General features: G+C 35.2%; 1 protein-coding gene across 4 annotated transcripts in view; it reads left to right on the forward strand.

Annotated features, from left to right (window-relative positions):
* The window catches only part of PREX2 (phosphatidylinositol-3,4,5-trisphosphate dependent Rac exchange factor 2), a 168998-nt gene that overhangs the window by 100563 nt on the left and 49733 nt on the right, over window positions 1-18702 (forward strand). For all 4 annotated transcript variants that reach the window (XM_027638739.1, XM_027638737.1, XM_027638741.1 and 1 more), the window contains 6 exons: window positions 3913-4092; window positions 6822-6916; window positions 8875-8957; window positions 9294-9384; window positions 10743-10871; window positions 16811-16852. In XM_027638739.1, coding sequence (XP_027494540.1) covers window positions 3913-4092; window positions 6822-6916; window positions 8875-8957; window positions 9294-9384; window positions 10743-10871; window positions 16811-16852 — 620 coding nt within the window. The remainder of the gene's footprint in view (window positions 1-3912; window positions 4093-6821; window positions 6917-8874; window positions 8958-9293; window positions 9385-10742; window positions 10872-16810; window positions 16853-18702) is intronic.

Consider the following 18702-nt stretch of genomic DNA (forward strand, 5'->3'; position numbering starts at 1 on the left):
AAATCTGGATATTGGTTTTGTACAGTGTAGGAATCAGTGATGACCTCAGATAGAATTAAAATAGGATAAAGAAGCTAAGTGTAGGTAATATTAAATGTTTTTCCCAGCATCCCTGATTCTTTTTTTTCACAGTTTAGTTTGTAGTTTTTCTCTAGAATGTGGAAAAGCTAAATATTTTGTGGTGAGAAAAATGAGACACACGCATCATCTAAAATTTTACTAAGAATGTAAACAAAGGGCAGAGGTATAAAAATAACTTTTATTGAACTCTTTGGGTATTGCTGAACAGTCCCACTGATGAATTTTTAGGGAAGCATTATTCACCTATAGGAAGAGTATTAATGTTTTAGACAATTTTAAAAAACAAATTTACCTTAATGAAGAACTGTGGATCTAGGGAGAGCCTGTATTGATTAGGACACTTGACTTGAATGTGGAAGACTCAGAGTCTCATCACAGTCTATCCTAATTCTGGACAAGGATTGATAACTTTCTTTTTCATTTGTGAACTATGTGAGTTGACTGCTGGCTATTTGCTATCTTGGGATAAGGATGAAGAAGGTTAAGAAGTATTTCAGTTTTGAAAGATCTCACATGCAATGCAACTGTCAGAAATTATTAATTTTGAAAATATAAAAACATAAATTTTTGAGTTTAAAAGACAATCTCTCATGATCTCCAGTTTAGAAAAATATTGTGTCATTGTTTCTCATGTTATCTTGAAGACAGTAGAGTGATTTTGTAATGTCTTACATACTGCAATGGGAATGAACACAATTTGCATCAATATTTTTAAGAAAATGTTGTTTTCCCTGCCTTTACGTAGATCTGCTAATTATCATACTGAAGATGAAGTCAGTTACTTAAATTCACAATAATTTCAGTGCTTGGGTGCACTTAAAAATGACTGTCTTTAAAGCCTGCTTTGTTACTCTTCCTCAAGGAAGTCAGAGAATCATGTATGGAAGTTCAGTCAGTATTTCAGGAAGTTCCAGTTGTGGTCTGCCACACCTTCCCTTTCAACTCCCTTGAGCCTGTGATGCAAAAGCACAGGAAATTCTGAACCTTTCTTTCATATATATGTTTATATAAATACACACACATATATTTATGCATTGTGTGTACAGAAATATATGTATGTATCTGTGCCTATATTCATTTATAAAGTCATACAGTTATGACAGTGAACACGAGGGTTCACTTTTTTTTTCTTTCCTAAATTTCCTGTATGCTGACCTAGTAGCACGTCTTCTATAAGGTGCACAGATTTATTTAGCAAATTTTACCTTTGGCTATTTGTAAAAATGATACTTTTCATGCTTTATTCCTCATGGACTTTGAGTGGACTGCCAGTATTTAATTACTGTGGAGAAAAGTGGTTCTATACAGGAAACAGAATAGCCAAGGGACCTACTTAAAAGTGCTGAACAGGGAAGAGGGAAGCTGGGACTATTTGGGTGAGAGCAGTTCACAACTGCGTGGTATATTATATTACAACATAGTTAGAACTACTGATTAACTCTTGAGAGAAAAATTAGGACTACTAAAAAACAAAAGATAGAGTAATAGGATAATCCAACAGCTGTGCCTTAATTAGAAATATTTGTACTTGCAACAGATAGGAGGAAATGAGTTTTTTATAAAGATAGTAGAACTTGTTTTCTGTTATGACATAACAACAATGAAATTTATCTCTTTATTTACAGAATTGCTTGTTATTATAAGGAGGATTGCAATAAGCAATCCTCATAATTATAATTTTCTCAAGAGAGAAAATAGGAACATGGTATCACAATTCTTAATTTATATGATATTATAGAAACATTGGACTACTAAATGACTCTTATAAATTACGAAAAAACAAAACAAACAAAGAAAAGTGTATTTAAGCATGATTATTGGGAAGAGGTTGCATCCAGGTTTGGGGTTGTGTGTTTTAAACTCCCTGAATTTCTAAGAGCACTTCAGTGAGCTCACGAACTACCAGCTCCTGAACTCTGTTATACAAAGTTCCAGCTTTCGTTCATGGTACTTCAGCAAAAATTTTTTCCTTAGAAAAAGTGCCTGCCTGCTGAGAGAAAGGGAAATGCTCCCTTAGGAAAAGCTCCAGCTACCTTAATCAGTCTTTTACTCAACTCTTGGCAGAAGTGACTAAACAGTCACATAAAAGAAAAGGGTATAATAGACTGTCTGTGTCTTGACAAATAATTACTCAGGGGAAGATATTTTCAGGAGCTGAAATTGCAGTTCATTATGCTTGTTTCTTACTCTTGATTATTTTCTTGCAACAACAAAATCCAAAGAAATTACCAGAATGAATCTACCCAAAGCCCATTTTTACTTTTTGAAGTGGATGATAACAGAAACACAAGAACAAGCAGAAGTATAGATTAATCCTTGTTATTATCTCATCTTATCTTCCAGCAGGCAGGACTACATGGTGTTCTTGAAATGGACCTTTTGGTTTAAGAGCACTGTTATAATCACGTACCAGGAATTTTTCTAATTCCTTTTTGAAACCCTTTTATATTTTTGTATTCAGAAAATAAGTTTTACAGGTATGAAGAACTGATTTCTTAAGGTTTACACTTCCATAACACATTTATTTTAGGACAAGTTCAGGAGCACACATGCTCTTAATGGACACATAGATGGACACTGAATACTGATATAAAATATGGGCCCCATCTATCTTCCCTTCCTCATGGAATCCTGCTAACCAGTGACTTAAATGGTTGGAAGGAACTTAAGAGTTGTGATTTCACACTGATATGAAATGTTAAGGCATTATGTAGCCCAAAAGATGTCAGTCTAGTGGATGGGTGGGTTTCAAGTCCAGTGAAATTATAACTTTAGTATCATTTTTGTATATTTTAGATACAGTTCAGTTCAGTATCTTTACCTATTTATGGGCTAAATATCTGTCTGTTCCCTTCAGAAGAAAGAATTATGTGTAACAAAAAGATTTAACATAAGTTTGAATCTTACTGTGTATTTGGTAGAAACTTTGCCAGCTGACCACTCTGACAGCTCCTCCAATAAAACCTTGCTACCGTGTCTAAGTAAAAAAGCTTAGTTCAGTGTCTTCTTATTTCAGATAGTTAGAAGATAGTTTCTGCATGAAAAACAGTACTTTTCAAATGCAAATATGAGTTTGAAAATGTCATTCTAATGGAGTGTTTGAGCAATATGAATTAAAGGACAATTGCCCATTATAGCTGTTCTGATCTTGAAAGTAAATTAGAACATCTCAGTATGAGTTAATCACCCAATATGATTTTTTTGCTTCCAGTATTTGTGCATGTTCTAAAAGTAGCAGTCTGAACTGTTCTCTCTTCTTGGCTGGATGTCACTTTTGTGCTCATCACAGACGCATGTATATTAATCATCAGTTTTACTGCTGATAATGTCTTAGACACTTTGAATGTCAGGAATTACATAGAGATGTTAATAAAGATCCTTAAAATGCCCTAGTAAAATAGCTTGTGATGCAAACTGGCGTGTCTAGTGCAGCAATAATGAGAAAAAACATGTTTTTCATATACATGTTCATTGGTTTGTTTTCTTAATTTGTGCTGAGAAGTACATAATTCATGTCTAGAAATAGTTGTGTTAATATAAACTTTGACCCTAAGCGTCCAAAAATGTGCTTTAGTTCCTCCCCAATTGGAGTCATTACCTTCATACACAATTGAATATTTAGTAGAGCTAATAGGTTTCACTGTTAGACTTTTTAGCAACAGAATCTGTCACTTCTTTCCCTTATTTGAAATAGATACAGACTGAATTAAGGTGTTCCCTTCACATATTATAGCCTAGTTATTGGAGGATGATGAGAAATTTTGTCCTGTTGCTAGCTCACTTTTGAAGAACATGAATTTATCTTTTTTTGTTTCTTTGTTTGTTTCACAGCCTTCTTTCTTCGATAACATACTCTCCCAAATCAGAACGTAAAACGCCTGAGCCCTTAATACCAGCGGACAGTGATAATGAAAAGGGTGAAAGGAACGGGAAAAAAGTCTGTTTCAGTGTGACAGGTGATGAACAGGAAGATTCTGGTCATGATACCATCAGTAACAGGGATTCTTACAGGTAACTTTACTAATAATATTTTTATTTGTCAACTGAATCAAACCTGGAGGTTTGTGAAGACTGTCAGAATATAGTGATTCTGACTTTTCTAACAGAGAAATAACTAGCCTCAAGATGTGGAAACTAAACTTTTATGTGTGCAGATTAATTATTAGATCTTAGTGTCCCAAACCTTTTTAGAATATCGCAGCTTCACTTTAGGTTACCAGTCTTATAAAAAACAGAAATAACTTATGTTATTATGTCCAACAACAGTTTAAATATCTGCCATGGAAAGCAAGATGACGGAGCTGCCACTCTTCCTGATCTAAAGAAAAAAATATTCTGTTTTTCAGCATATATTCCTCACCTTCTTTCACTCTAAATATTGTAGCATCAACTCACCTCTAGAATTCAGAATGCATCACTTTTACTGTGAATGAAAATACAAAGAATTTTGAAAAGGAAAGAGTAATTATAGCAAGTGTGGTTCTTGCATAGATTATATTCTGTTTCTTCGAGGGGACTGGTTAGCTACATGATCTAAAATTTAAATTAAAACTTTAGCTGCAAGTAAAATAAGGGTTTATTATTTGTTCATTATCATAGTTCATTATTATTCTCAGAAAGTAGAATCTCAGTAGGGTCATAATTTTTCTACAGAACTGTGCGTTGCTGAGATGTGTTTCATAAGCTGATACTTGATTACTGCAGCCTGGTAGATAGGAACTCTTTGTCAGAGTAGAAACAGAAATATACACATAATTTTGAACAGAAACAAATGTAGAGATAATTTGCACGGATCAGTCTTTTTCTTATACACAAGAAAAGTGCTGTTTCAGCAAAAGCCCATTCAGGGTTTTCTGCATGTCTGTGATGTGTCAAACTGACTAAGGAGGAGCTGCTCCAGTGGTGTGCGCTTACTCCTGTTAGGAGGTTTCCTGGGTGGCATAAGATTTGTATAAGGAGAAAGAAGGTGTGCCCCAGGCCATGAGTGTCTCTTTGTTCAAAATATTTTCTTTATTCTGATTCCAGTAATTTATAGTCCATTCTGACTGTTTAGGAATAATAAAATCTATGGTTCCATATGCAGAATAATCATAAAATTTGTGCATTTAGGACAAGTGTTGGAGTGAGATTAGGCTGTTTTGTTTCTTTGCTTAAATAATTTTAATAGTCAATACTTAAAATCTCCAGATCCCATAATGCCACAGTGGTTATTATTAGAAATGTTAGGCTAATTTCAGCCATTAGAATGCTTTTATTTTGTCTCCTTCTAAACCTTATAATGCACCATAATAAACATGCAGAATGATACAGCAAATACATCTAATCTGTTTCTCATTTTCCTGTGTTTTATTTTCTCATGCTCTGCACAATCCAGTTTTAATTAACCTTCATCTTCCCTTTGGAGACTTTACTAAGTGAATAGAGTTAGTTAGAAAACATTTCTTAATATCCAGCCAGAAATTTCTAATACTCCTTGGGACTGTTCACCCTCTATTAGGAACACGTTGTTACTGATGTCTTTTCATCTACTTAATGGTTATGATAGTAATTATATCATATTGCTTCATTTAAAAGTTTATCCCATTCCCTTACCTCATTGGTTTCAGGTCCAAAACATATACCTTAGCCAGGAAATGTAAATCCATATGCCTAAATTAGTAAAAGGTTACCTCTGTATCTACAAAAATAAACAACTAGGGAGCACATGGGTACATGTATAACTGCAGCAGTATATGAAGTATGGATACTTCATATACAAGTATATCTTGGTGAGTGGGTACATCCATCCAATTCGTAAAACAAAAGCCAGATCATTCCATATAAACATCCCTTAGGTACACTTCTACATTATCTTATATTCATTTGGGTTTTTAAGACTCTCTTCTGGATGATTATTTATGCGTTTCCTGCACTGAAACTAAATGATCTTCATGTGGCTAAGTAACTCTGAAGACTGTGAATTCAGATTTATCTTCATAGGATTTTTAGTACAAAAGTGTATGTTTTACTCTTGTTTTGCTGCCGAAGTAGGTATATTCTCCATGTATTTTCTATGCAGAACAATTTATTTTGAGAGAAAAGAGAAGAAAAAACCCACAAATTTTAATCCCCAAATCTCCTTACTAGACCAATGTGGGTGACATATTGTGTGCATAGAAGTTTTAACTGAAACCACAGATGTAAATGTCTATACATTTCTGAAAAAATGAACAGCTGGAAAAAATGGGATCATAAACTATCTTTTGGCTGGCAAGGAAAATAGTTTGTAATTTGAGTTTTGGGGCTACTCAAATGGATCAAATCTCTTGTAAACCCATTATGGGACACTATTTTGCAAGTTTTAAAGTCTTGACATTTATAGTAGCTATGGACCAGGAGTAAATGTAGAGTCACTAAAACATTTTAGGCTGCAGTTTCAATAACTGCAATTTGTGTAATAAAAGTTAGTTGTTTTGCATTGAAAGTGTGTATTAACATTTTGCAAGTAACTGTTCATATGCAAGGTGAAGGTAGACAATTGAAGCATCTATTTTGGTAAACTGGTCTTCTCAGTCCTACTCGGATTGCAAATTAAATGATAGCCTAAGCACAGGGATCTTTATTATGTATGAAAAATTACACAGATCACCTCTTTATTAAATTTAAGAGAGGGAAAAGGAAAAAAATTCCATAACTTTGTTACGGATCCTGTTAAAGAACATAACTTTATTTCTTTTTTTGTTTTGTGTTTTATTTTCAAGCGATTGCAACAGCAATAGGAACTCCATTGCCTCTTTCACCAGCATTTGTAGCAGTCAGTGCAGTTCTTATTTTCACAGTGATGAAATGGATTCAGGTATGTTTAGAAAAGTCAGCTATGAATCTGTCATCTGTTGCTTTTATTCAATTTTATTATTTTAATTTGCATGGCAGTTTTATTGTTTTAGTTTTAAAAATTGCATCCTCCTTCATAATAGAAGTGCATAATCTTGCTTCTGCCTAGCTAGTGCTACACTTGAGAGTCCTTCTGTGAGAGAGATGCAACATACCAGTGTCTCTGTGAATCGACTCTGTTAGAAGAGCTCTTGGAGGCACTGCTTTTAAAGTCTTTCATGTCTTGACCTTGACAGTGCCTTATGTTGCACAGAGCAAGGAGCATTTTAGGTGAGCGTGGAATGCTCTCCCGGCCTGTGTCAGCACCCAGAGGGCAGGATATGGCTGTGTATGTTTGTAGGAAGGAATGTGAGACCACATAGAAGCACATTCTTGTTTATGCCGTGACAAATTGAATTTAAATAAATGCAGCTGCTAATAGGAATGAGATGGGATTTAACTGCTTGGAGTACAAGGTCATATACTCAGGGAGTAATAATAAAAAAATATTTGCTCTAAGCTGGGAGTTTATCATTTGAGAATGACTTAGGAAAAGAAAGAACTGGGCGTATTAGTTGAATATGAGCCACCAGTGAGACTTGGCCATAGAGAAGGCAAATTTTTATTGCTTGTTTTACCAGGAGAGGTATTTTCAGTTGGGACAGGAAAGTATTAAGACATTATGCAAGGTATCTGAGATAGCTTGTGAATAATCAGAATAATGTGAATAAGGCAGAATTTAATTTCCAGAAATGATACACTCTTACAGAGCTGAGCAAATACAGAGGAAAGGATGAAGGACATAGAGAACTGTTTATAAAAGAGAAGACTCAGGGTCTGGATCATCAACTTAAGATATAAATGAGCTGATATCTGTGCAGCATCAAACTGTAGTACCAACTGAGGTGCCTAAAATAATATATCTGTGCTAGCTAAGCACAGTATGGTGTTCAAGATGATAAATACTGCTGGTCAGTGAAACTCCCACTCTTCGGATGACTTAATTTTCTCCTAGTTCCAAAGCTAACCTGGCTAACTCAAGATCAGTGCTCTTGGGCACCATGCTCCATCTGATGCAATTAAAATCCTGTCAAGGGGTATAACTGCTGGCTGTAAGGGAAGCTAAAGGAGCTGAAAAAGAAAGAGAAATGCTGTATGAGTGTTTCACTGACATAAGAATGATGTGTCTAGATTGACCATGAATATATTTGGATTATAAATTATCAAGTGGCTACTTCTTATATTTCACTGTACCATCAAGTAGGAAAACCAGTTTTAAGCTCAGTTTCTCACAGTTTTTGAAAGAGTTTGGCTTGCATCACCTGTTGTCTGAGAGAGCGAGTGACGATACAATGACCTAAGAGAGTCTTTCTCCTTTGCACTCTCTTAGGAAATTATGTGGTATGTGCTACTAAAAACTTATATGAAATATAGGATTTGGATGTTGTATCCTTGTTGAATTACTGAATTCTCATAACCATTTAATTAGTAAGATCATTAAGACGGTGAATTGTCTGGGGAGTCCCTATGGAAACTTTATGGTGAATGCATTTCAGTCACTTTGTGGTTTGCTACATTAGATTTACGCTACTTAGCTGTTTAGTATGTTCTCCAGCATAGAAGAATCGCGTGTTCTGGTCACAGGATGGTTGAGGTTTGAAGGGACCTTTAGGGATCATCCAGTCCAGTCCCCTCCTCAAGCAGGCTCATGTAGAGCAGGTTTTCTAGGACCTTGACCACTTGGGCTTTTAATAGGGTCCTTTCTTTAAGAGCTATTTCTGTATTATTGAGTGACTAGTAAATGCAAAGTATATAGGGAGTACAGTTACTATAATCCTAAAAGACATCAGTCTGTGTGCAAAGCAAATTAGATAAGCTTCAAAGCTTTGGTAAAACATTCTGTAACTTCTGAACGGTTTTTCATTTTAAAATATTTTTCAGGTGATGAGCTTCCCATAAGTGTTCGAATCTCCCATGATAAACAGGACAAGCTCCATAGCTGCTTGGAGCATCTTTTTGGTCAAGTATGTGATTATTTTCCTTGACTTTGATACTAATGTCTGTGTTTGAGCTAAGATGTCTTTCGAAAATACTTCTTTTTCTTTTTACTTTTGCTTTCCACTGTTTACTGGGATGGTATGTATTTACTCATTTTCCTTCAGTTTTCTGTAAATAGTCCAAACCTGCAATTTAAACAGGTCCTTAAATTTAGTCTAACATTCCTTAGCTTGTTAGTTTAACTAGACTCATTAGGTAAGAAAGAATCCAAAGTTGCTTGTCTGTAGTCATATTTCTTAAAGAAAGAATTTCTCATTGTTGCTGTAAAATACATCTTTCTCACAGAACCTTGATCCCAACAGGTTGATTCAATTGTCAGTCTTCTAAAAGGACCAGCTGTGATGAGGGCCTTTGAACAGACAAAATACTTTACACCAGGTCGAGGCCTCCAAGGTAACATTTAATTCTAGCTATCAGAATCAAAAGGCAGCTTAAAGATGGCATGGATATGGCTATCCACTCCTTAAGCTGGGTGTTAAAGAACTGATTTTGCTTAATCTTGGTGTATTCTGTAAAAATTGATTGTTGAAATTCATGTTAATTAGATCTTAATTCTTAGTTGAAAACTGACTTCTTACACTTTTATTGCACAATGTATAAAAGGATTTCAGGTTTGTTGGAAAGACAGCTGAATTGTAGACTCTGAACTGACTAGCATTGCTGAGGTTTTTGCAGCAAGAAGCAGGTTTTGTATATTGCAGGTGTTTTTATTATAGTTTTGCCTCAACTACTGAAGCCATTCCTGATCTGTTTTATTACTAATGCCAGATTTTTATTTTTTTTGTAGTTATATTATTTTTAAAGCTGATTTATAAATAATTTGTGAGTGTAAATTTATAGTCACAGAAGTATTTATGCCAAACATATGCTTATGTAAGTATCACTGGTTGCTTAAAAAAATATCCTGTAGGTAAATTCAGATACTCTACTAACACTTCTTGCATAGTTGCCCGAGTCTAAGTGTATAAATAGGTATCTGGTGGTAGTCATAAGATTATGATGAAAAATACAAAGGACTTCTTTTGGTGAACTGAGTTTAAAAAAAAAAAAAAGAAAAAGGTGCAGCAGGAAACTGAAAGTTGTATAAGAAGTTTTATTGATCCTACATGTCTGTTGGCAAAGAAAACTGATTTTAGATGGCCAGAGGGTAGTAAGAGGGTAGTACAGAGTGTATCAAGATCTCACTGAAATCAACAGTGCATAATTACTGTACCCCAATTCTTTTGGGGGGGTGTTGGGGTTTTTTTGTTGTTTCCAATTTTGGGACTAAGATAATGGAGATGAACCTAGAGCAGGGTTGCACAACAAAATGTGGTATAAATGTAGAGTTAGACACAATATATAGGCACATCAGATATGTTATTCTTGATCTGCATCATCTTCATGAACTGTACAAGGAGCACTTCAATTATTTGAAAGATAGACTAGCAGTAAGTAATTTTGGTTTAAATTTAATTTTCTGATTGAAGTAATTTTGCCTCTAAAAGTTTCAGGGTCCCACTTACTCCAAGGAAACATGCACATTCTGTGTTATGTACCTGGTTCAGAAAGAATCATGTTTGGGGATGCTGCTCATTCTCTCCTTGGACTAAGTAGAGAACTTAGATGTTAGACCCATCACCATAGCTTTAACTAGAGTTAAATGAGTTGACAACTCCTTGAGCAGTGAAAACATTTAGGAAGAAATAGTGTCTTATTGTGGCTTTCTCAGGAGATTTAAGCAGAAAAATACTATTTTTATCCTTGCTTAGAGTTTCAGCAGGAAATGGAACCAAAGCTTAACTGTCCAAAGAGGCTACGACTCCACATCAAGCAAGACCCTTGGAACCTTCCCAGCAGCGTCCGGAGTCTTGCCCAGAATATCAGAAAATTTGTTGAAGGTTAGTAAGAACAACATGATCATAAATAAGCACTTGATTAATGATACAGAACCAAGGGAGGGGAAAGAAAGGGAAGAGATACAACTGCTTCATGATACTGCTAGGCAAGATTTGCTGAACCCAGTGTAGACTACAGGATTTCTTTGCATTCTTAACGACAAGGTTAGCAGAGTTTATCTCAGCTGTCTTGTGCTTACCCTATAGACTTCAGATGCTGTAGAGAATATAGTCTCCTGACAAGTGAAAACAAAGGAACCATATGTTGCATGTGGTAGATCATTTCGGTTGCTGCTGAAGTCCAGTGGGCTTGACTGATTTATCACAGAACTTCATGGGAATGATACCCCAAATTGAGGCTTTTCTTGAAATTAAACTCGATTTTCCACTATCTTAAATGGGAAGATGAAAACTCTGCAGGACAGCTTTTGTCCTATGTCTTGGTCTTCTCTGTCTTTGTCTGGACAGAGACATTATCCCTCTGTCATTATCCCTCTGAAGTCATGCTCCCACTTTTGCCATAAAGCCACGGTCTTCACTTAGTCCGTCCCAACTGATGCTATCACTCCTCCTCCTTCCCACTACTGTCTAGAAGTTACCAACTACTCTTCTTCTTTACCACCATGTACTCTGCTCCTCTTCACCATCAAGTGACAATGTGAACTGATATTTTCTGCTTTCTCCCGTCTTCATAAGAAAACAACTGGGATTTCCTCTCCAGAAAATCTTGCCTGTAGTTTCTGCTTTATTTCCTGTGCTGTTTGCTAAAGAAACAGAAAAATGAACAAAATTATTTTGATACAAACTCTTGCACTAGGAGTCTGTGTGGTAACAAAAACTTACATCGGGTCTAGCTTTAAATTATTTGTGTGTGTTTAGCTTCTTCTGTTTTGTGGGCTAATTTCCATGGTGTCCCATAAAAAAACTGTTAAATACGAGATCACTGGAAAAGAACTTGGTGATAAGTTTTATTAAGATAAACTTTCTAAAACCAACCAGCCAAACCAAACAAACTCCTCCCTCTCTGATTTTTGGTATTTCTGATTTCAGATACAATCATATTTTCAGACTCTGTGTTAGAAAACTGGAAAAAACAGTCACATAAATATCTCCTCTTTCTGGAGTCAATCACATGGGTTGACTCTCCGATACTAGGAATACTTCTTTTAGTTTAATGTTAGCTGTCACTGAGTGAATATTTTAATAAATATTTTTGAATCCTTTTTTTCTAGAGGCCTGTCTTCATCCTAAGCCAAATTATATTCAAGTATTAATCAGAGTTTCTTTCACAGTTGAGGAGGAATGGAAATGTGTCTTCAACAGTCCTTCCTTGCACCCTTTCTGAAGCTTAGCTTACCAGACCATTTTCACATAACTTGTTTGCCCATAAATAAAATTAGTAGACCTAACTCATTTTAACATTGGTCATATACCCTCAATATTGAGCTGAGATTATTCAAATAAATTTGGGGTTAAATCTACACAAAATTTTTTGGGAGAGTTCAGCAAGGTCCAAATGACTTGCTGCTTCTCTATAATACATTTTTTTTTGTATACTACTATAATGTAATAGTGATATTTATCAGAAAAATCTTGATATTTACAGAACAATAAAACTCTTTGCATTTTCTAGGGTTTTACAAATAAGGATGAAAATTGTTTCTCTTAATAAATTACAGTAACTAACTGTATTGCAGCTGACATGCTTGTGAATAGTGCTTGGTTCAGAGAGCTAAATAGTAAAAGGCATTATTCTTGTGCTGTTCAAGAGCGTCACACACTCTGCCTTACCTTCTCTCCTCAATGTGTATCAAAAGGTGTCTGCCGGTTTTAAATACTGTTGGCTCTCCCTTTCTGTCCATGGCATCTGAGCTTTTGTCAGAGATTTACAAGTGGCTTCTGTGCCATCATCTTACCCAAATACATGGATTTACAGGTAAAATCTTAGGTCGTTTATTCACCATCAGTCTTTACATCTTTCTAGTCTCTTACAGTTTTTTTTCCATTAATTTGATTCCTATTCCACCACCACCATGTCCCAAACTGGGATCACTAATGCCTCTTCCTGAGAAGCGCTCTGGGGAATCATGATCCACATCTTCATTGTAAATTTGATTTTCCTGGGGACCAATGAGCTAGTGTGATGTAATGGATACCTGAAAGCCTGTGTTCTTGTGGCTTCCCTGACACGAATAGAATGAAGAAGAAATAGAGGAATGGAAGTCAATAATTGCTTCTCAAGCCTTAGTTTCCAAGGCATGTTTGGACAGGTATATGTAATCAGTGTTGAAAAGATTCAGGGCAGAATTATTCCTCTCAGGAAATTTTGGGAGACTGCTATGATTTAGACAGGCTTAGGCTGATATAAATTAAACTTCAGACACAATCAGCAGCTGGATTTAACTGAAATCAGATGAGCACAAAACAGGGTTAAAATGTTTTAAACGGCTACATTTTCCCTTTATATCTTCATTTCTTAATTTTTCCTTTCCGATCTTACCATCCTACATTGTGTTCACAGATGGTCAGGATACCTAGAAGAACCAATAGTACTGCCCTGAGCTATTTCTGGCTGAAAACCTAACACGTGGTACAGAGTCCTCTCCCCATTTTTCCTCATATTTGCCTAATTTAGAAAAAAACCAGAAGCTATCACCTCATTTGACTGTTTAGTTGGGCTTCTGAGAACAAGTTGAATAATATTTTGAGATTTTAGAAGAGTCTTCCTGTTGGTTTATAAGTAGGAGGCAATATTTCGATAATTGAGGAAAGCAGATGTATTTGTCTCTTCTAGCAGGTTTAAGAGAGGTCAAAGGAGACCACAGATACAACTTCATTCACCTGGGGGGGGAAATTTTAATTAAAACCTCCAGTTATTATAAATATATTTAAGCATTATTGATCAATGCTAAAGTAAGGATGAATACTTTCTTTTTATGCAAATATCAGAGGCTACTGTAATTTTTTTATTCATTATTCTGTTGCACTGCACTATTAGGTTAAATTGATTAGTACTTTAAAGCAGAAGGAGACATGGGAGCCTCACAAAGATGAGATGTTTAAAGTCCTAGATATTAAGATTCTTTTTATTTACTTTGTTTAAAAAAGTATGAAGAAGTGGGAAAACTCAGAATGCCTTGACGATGATTGCTCTAGTCTGTCAGTTTTCTTTTTATTAGTATTGGAAGTAGAAGAAAAATTTAAAAAAAAAAATTAAAAAAATCCATTAAGGTTTGCACCGATTAAAAAAAAAAAACAAACAAAAAACCAGAAAAAAACACAACCAAAGCTTCCTTGACAGCAAACTTAAAATATATGTGAAGATTGCTTTGACTTATTTCATTTGCCTACTGTATCATTAGAGAAAGAAAAATTTTCTATGATTACCATAAAAGGCAGCCCTAGAAGGCTAATCTAGTTGTTAGAATTGAAGAGTTCTCTGAAATAGCATGCGGATTCTAGAGGGATTTACCTGGACAAAAGTAACTAAAGAAAAGAATGAAGTTATTTCTTGGAGTGACTGGGCCTACTAAATTGTTAAACCAGTAAAGCTAGAGATGCGTTGGTAAAGCAGGTAGATCTTTGAAGATGGAGTACTTGATTTTAGTGGAGAGAGCAGAAGTCAGGGCAGGAAATGAACAGTCATTGAATAGAGAAAGAATAATGTAGGTACATGATTCTGTATCTGTGTCAAATACGTAATATGGGAATCAGAAAGCACATGAAGAAAAGCTGGGGAATGACTAGTAGAAACCAGGAAAATGAACAAGATGGATGGAAAGAGAGGGACTCAACAACAGAAAGGTGTAAACAGAACAAAGAAAGGAAACATTTTTGTAGTTGCTTTTTCCCAAAGAAAAAAAAGGTAAGATTCTTGGTCAAAGAAAAGGAGACATTTCTGTAGTTGCTTTTTCCCGAAGAAAAAAAGGTAAGAGTTTTGGTCAAAAGCAGAGATGTTTTAAAGCAAGCCATAACTACATGAGGAAGTGCAGTTGTTTTTCTAGCACAGTAATTTTAAGTTTAAACAGGAAATATAATAAAATTGAGAAAGTTCACATCTATTTTAATTTAAATTAGGAGTGAGGCATGAAGGAGCCTTTCAGTCATTGAAGGTATAAAAAAATGTATGTCAATTTAAATCATATTTGTAAAATATTTCTAAAATATTTTCAGATGTGAAAAAACTAAAATCTAGCGTTTTCTGGAAACGATAAGAGTAGCAGAATAATGTGGGTCTTTTAAATAAAGTGCAAAAGAATGTTTAAAAATAAAAGAAGCTGAAGGCATCTTGCATTACAAATCATAATCTAAAGAGAAATTGGTGGGGAGTTATTTCTTTCCATACAACACGTAGCAAGAAGTAGTGAAAACTTCCATATTTGTTGAAAAGCAAATGGTTGACATCCAAGGTTCACTTCTAACCCCAGGTAAGTCTCTATACAAATAACCTAAAAATACTCTTTTGCCTGTGGGTATGTTTTGAAACATACAAGACTTACAGCAATGATAGAGTTGCAGTGTTCTGTAATTTTCGCATAAGCAAGAAATCATTATTTATGGGTACCTCAAATGCTTTTGAATTCAGAGATCCAACAAATCTTACGTAAAACAAGCTGCAATTAATAGCCTCAGTGTATCTACATTATTCAGATAAAAACTGTATTTCTCTATTTTCAGTTATTAAACCGTGTTCAGGCTCCAAGATGCCAAGTTATTTTTCTCTGTAAGTTATGTGGTTTTTTTTCAAAAGACAGAAGGCTAAGGCAAAGATAGAGACCTTGCAAATTTCAAGAATAACCAGTAATTTTAAATGATTTGGTGTTTGTATTTGAGATACTGTGGGCTGGTACTTCAGAAGCATGGGCACTTCGACTTCATTTTGCAATGTGTGTACAGCATGGTTAAAGACCAAGATTGAAAGGTTTTCTTTTTTTTCCAACCTGGTCACGGCTGGGGAAATTCTGGCTTTTCATAGATACATTCGAGTAGGGGCAAACACACAGTAACAAATTTTCTTACTGTCCATATACACAATGGAAGTTCCACTGGTTGACAGAGCAGGACTTGGAACAGAACTGCAGAGAAAACTGGATGTGTGAAAGAAACTTTGGAACAATGTGAAAGAGTGAGAATAGTGTTGTGTTCCTTCACTTAGTACCTGTAGGACAACTGATGTGCTGGAAGTTTGAAACTCTCTAATTTTATGGCAACTTTTTGATCTGCCTGTTTCTTGCAGTGGTGGTTAACACATTTAAATTTGTGCTCTGGTACATAAAGTGGAAGAATCACTTTCTTCAGCCTGCAAACTTTGAGAAGCAGCCCCCTCCAAGAAGAAAAAGTGGTGGGGGCGAAGTGTTAAGAGATATAACTCCAAAATTTAGTGTAAATTGAGATTTTTTTTTTTAATTATATTTTTTTTATTTCATAAATTGTTAAGTGAAATTTTTGAAGCAAAAAAAACCTTGCAGGCTGGGAAAAAGGAAAATAATGTTGTATTTTTCCTAGATCCTATGGTATACATTAAAATGAGGATAATTTGAGATTTTTAAGTATAGAACAAGAGGGTACAAGAGAAGGAGAAGAAAGAATTTGGGTACTCTGGGAATCAATGAAAACTTGTCTTGTTTTTCAAAGTTTTAAGACTGAAATTCTTCATATGTGGACTTATATTGACCAGCTGGTACACATGTGCTCTCAGATAGCAGACACCTCTTCATGTGTCTTTCTTATTGTTGGTGCTTTTGATTATTATCAATTTTTATCAAGTTATATGTACAATTAAGTGAAGTTGAGATTCATTACTGTTTTGTAGGTATAAATCAGGATTGCCTACACAAGAAGTTGGAGTTAAGATGGTAAAATGAGAAACTGCAAATGCGTTATTATGTTCATGAAAACACTTTTAACCATGACCTTAAAATATTTTCTTCTTTTTCTTTAAGAGGTGAAGGCGCGGATACTCTTGGCACTTCTTGAGTATACAGGTAATTTTGCTTGTTTTTGGAGCAGGGGAAGTGAATGTGGCTAGTTTGAGATTATTTTTGCTTTTGGACAGAATACTGTGTTTACAGAAAGGGGAAAAATGTCAGAGATGATAAAACCTGATAATCAATGACTTTCATGGCTAGGCTTCGCAAATGAAGATTTAGAAGGCTCTATCCACATTTGTTACAGGCACGCTGGTGGCTTATGAGGCCAATACGAGACAGACATATCCAATTGCATCACTGACTTTACCCCTGTGTTTATAGTGAGGATTCCTGAAGAACACAATTCTAGACATTTTTAACAAACACTGCATTTTTTTTTTTTAAATGCAAAATGCCTTATCTGGTTGTTTACTCTGGATCTTGGCAGATAAAGAAACAACTAAACACTCAGCTTGTGCACAGTACCTCTGCTGTCTTTCTTTTTTGGGGCTTTTTCCTATTTGCTATTTTTCTTTTCATTCCCATCTGTTTCCAGACTTACCTTACTATTTTAACCCATACCTTTTCTTTAACTTATTTTAGAGGAAATTTAAGTCCCTCCTTCTTGGAAGGACTCTGATTATTCTGTGTATTAATTCTCCCATCACCCCATACAGCACATAGCTTCAAATACACAAAATAGGCATGTGTGTCTGCAAAATAAATGTCAGTGAATCAGTATTTAGAAAATAATATGGCCCAAGTTTCTCTACAGTTTGTAGGTGCGTAAGTGTTGAAGTAGGCAGTCCAATTTAACTGTAAAAGCTGATTATTTTAACCATCTTGCATCACTAGATGAATGCATTATTATTTCATTATTTTTGTTATGACACACAACATACAATTTTATAAAGGGAAATATAGCATTTTTTTGTTGTCAGATTTCTTCAAAATATTAGAAAAGCTTTTAGTAATTCCTCACGTGTTCTAAAAATAAGGAGTGACCTGAGCAAATAACCTAGACTTGATGTTTTTAAAGCAGTTTTCCCTATTTACATGGGTTTATAAGTCAGTAACTTCTACAGTTTATTTTGTTTAAAAATAGGTTTGTAAAAAGAGCACAAAGTGCTCTTGTATGCATGATATTCGTGTAGTATTAAATGAGATTTAGAAATGAGGTGTTGGAGACACAAGAGGGCTGCTTCAGAAGCAGGCAGTACAGAGGAAGGCACCAAAAGTCAGCTGCTGTTAGACAAACAGATAAAATTGAGCAAAGCAAGGAGAGAGAATGTGTTTTGGGCTCAAATCCTTGAGTGCTGCTGTGACATTGGAAACGTTTTGACCATGGAGAAGCCAGTGGGATTTTTGAAGTTGGAGATGTGTTGAGTTTTTAAAGATGCAGATTCTGTCTGTACTGGATTTGCACAACTGGAGAGAGAGAGGCAGGTTTATTTGAGTAATCAAAACAAAAAGCATTGAGTCACAGTGCAGAAACAGTAGTGATTTGACCACTTATGGAAAACATTCCCAAGGTCCTGAAAAATGGAATAGAAATGATAGTAAAAGAGTGTTCACCATTATTAGTAGTTGAGGAAAAGAATGAATAAGATTTCAGAAGGAAAGCAGACAGAATGGGGTTAGTTTGAGAAATACTTGGAGCCCAAGAAAAATGTATTTTTAAGGTCAATGGTAATTTTTTGAGTAGAGAATTATTTCTGCCGACTTATCCAGTCATCTAAGTTCTCATCAGATCCATGGAGAAGGTGGAAAAGGAGCTAAACCTAAAGGGGCAGAGGACTCTAGAAGCGAGGGCAAATATTTTAGTTTTTGGAAAGACCTCAGTATCACCTGATCTGCTTCTCTTGCTCTGAGAAAGATTAAGTCTGCCTGTACCATTGTGACTGATGTTTACCTAACAGCTCATA

Source organism: Corapipo altera, unplaced genomic scaffold, assembly GCF_003945725.1.
Source record: "Corapipo altera isolate COAL_440 unplaced genomic scaffold, ASM394572v1 49, whole genome shotgun sequence".
NCBI classification, from domain to species: Eukaryota; Metazoa; Chordata; class Aves; order Passeriformes; family Pipridae; genus Corapipo; species Corapipo altera.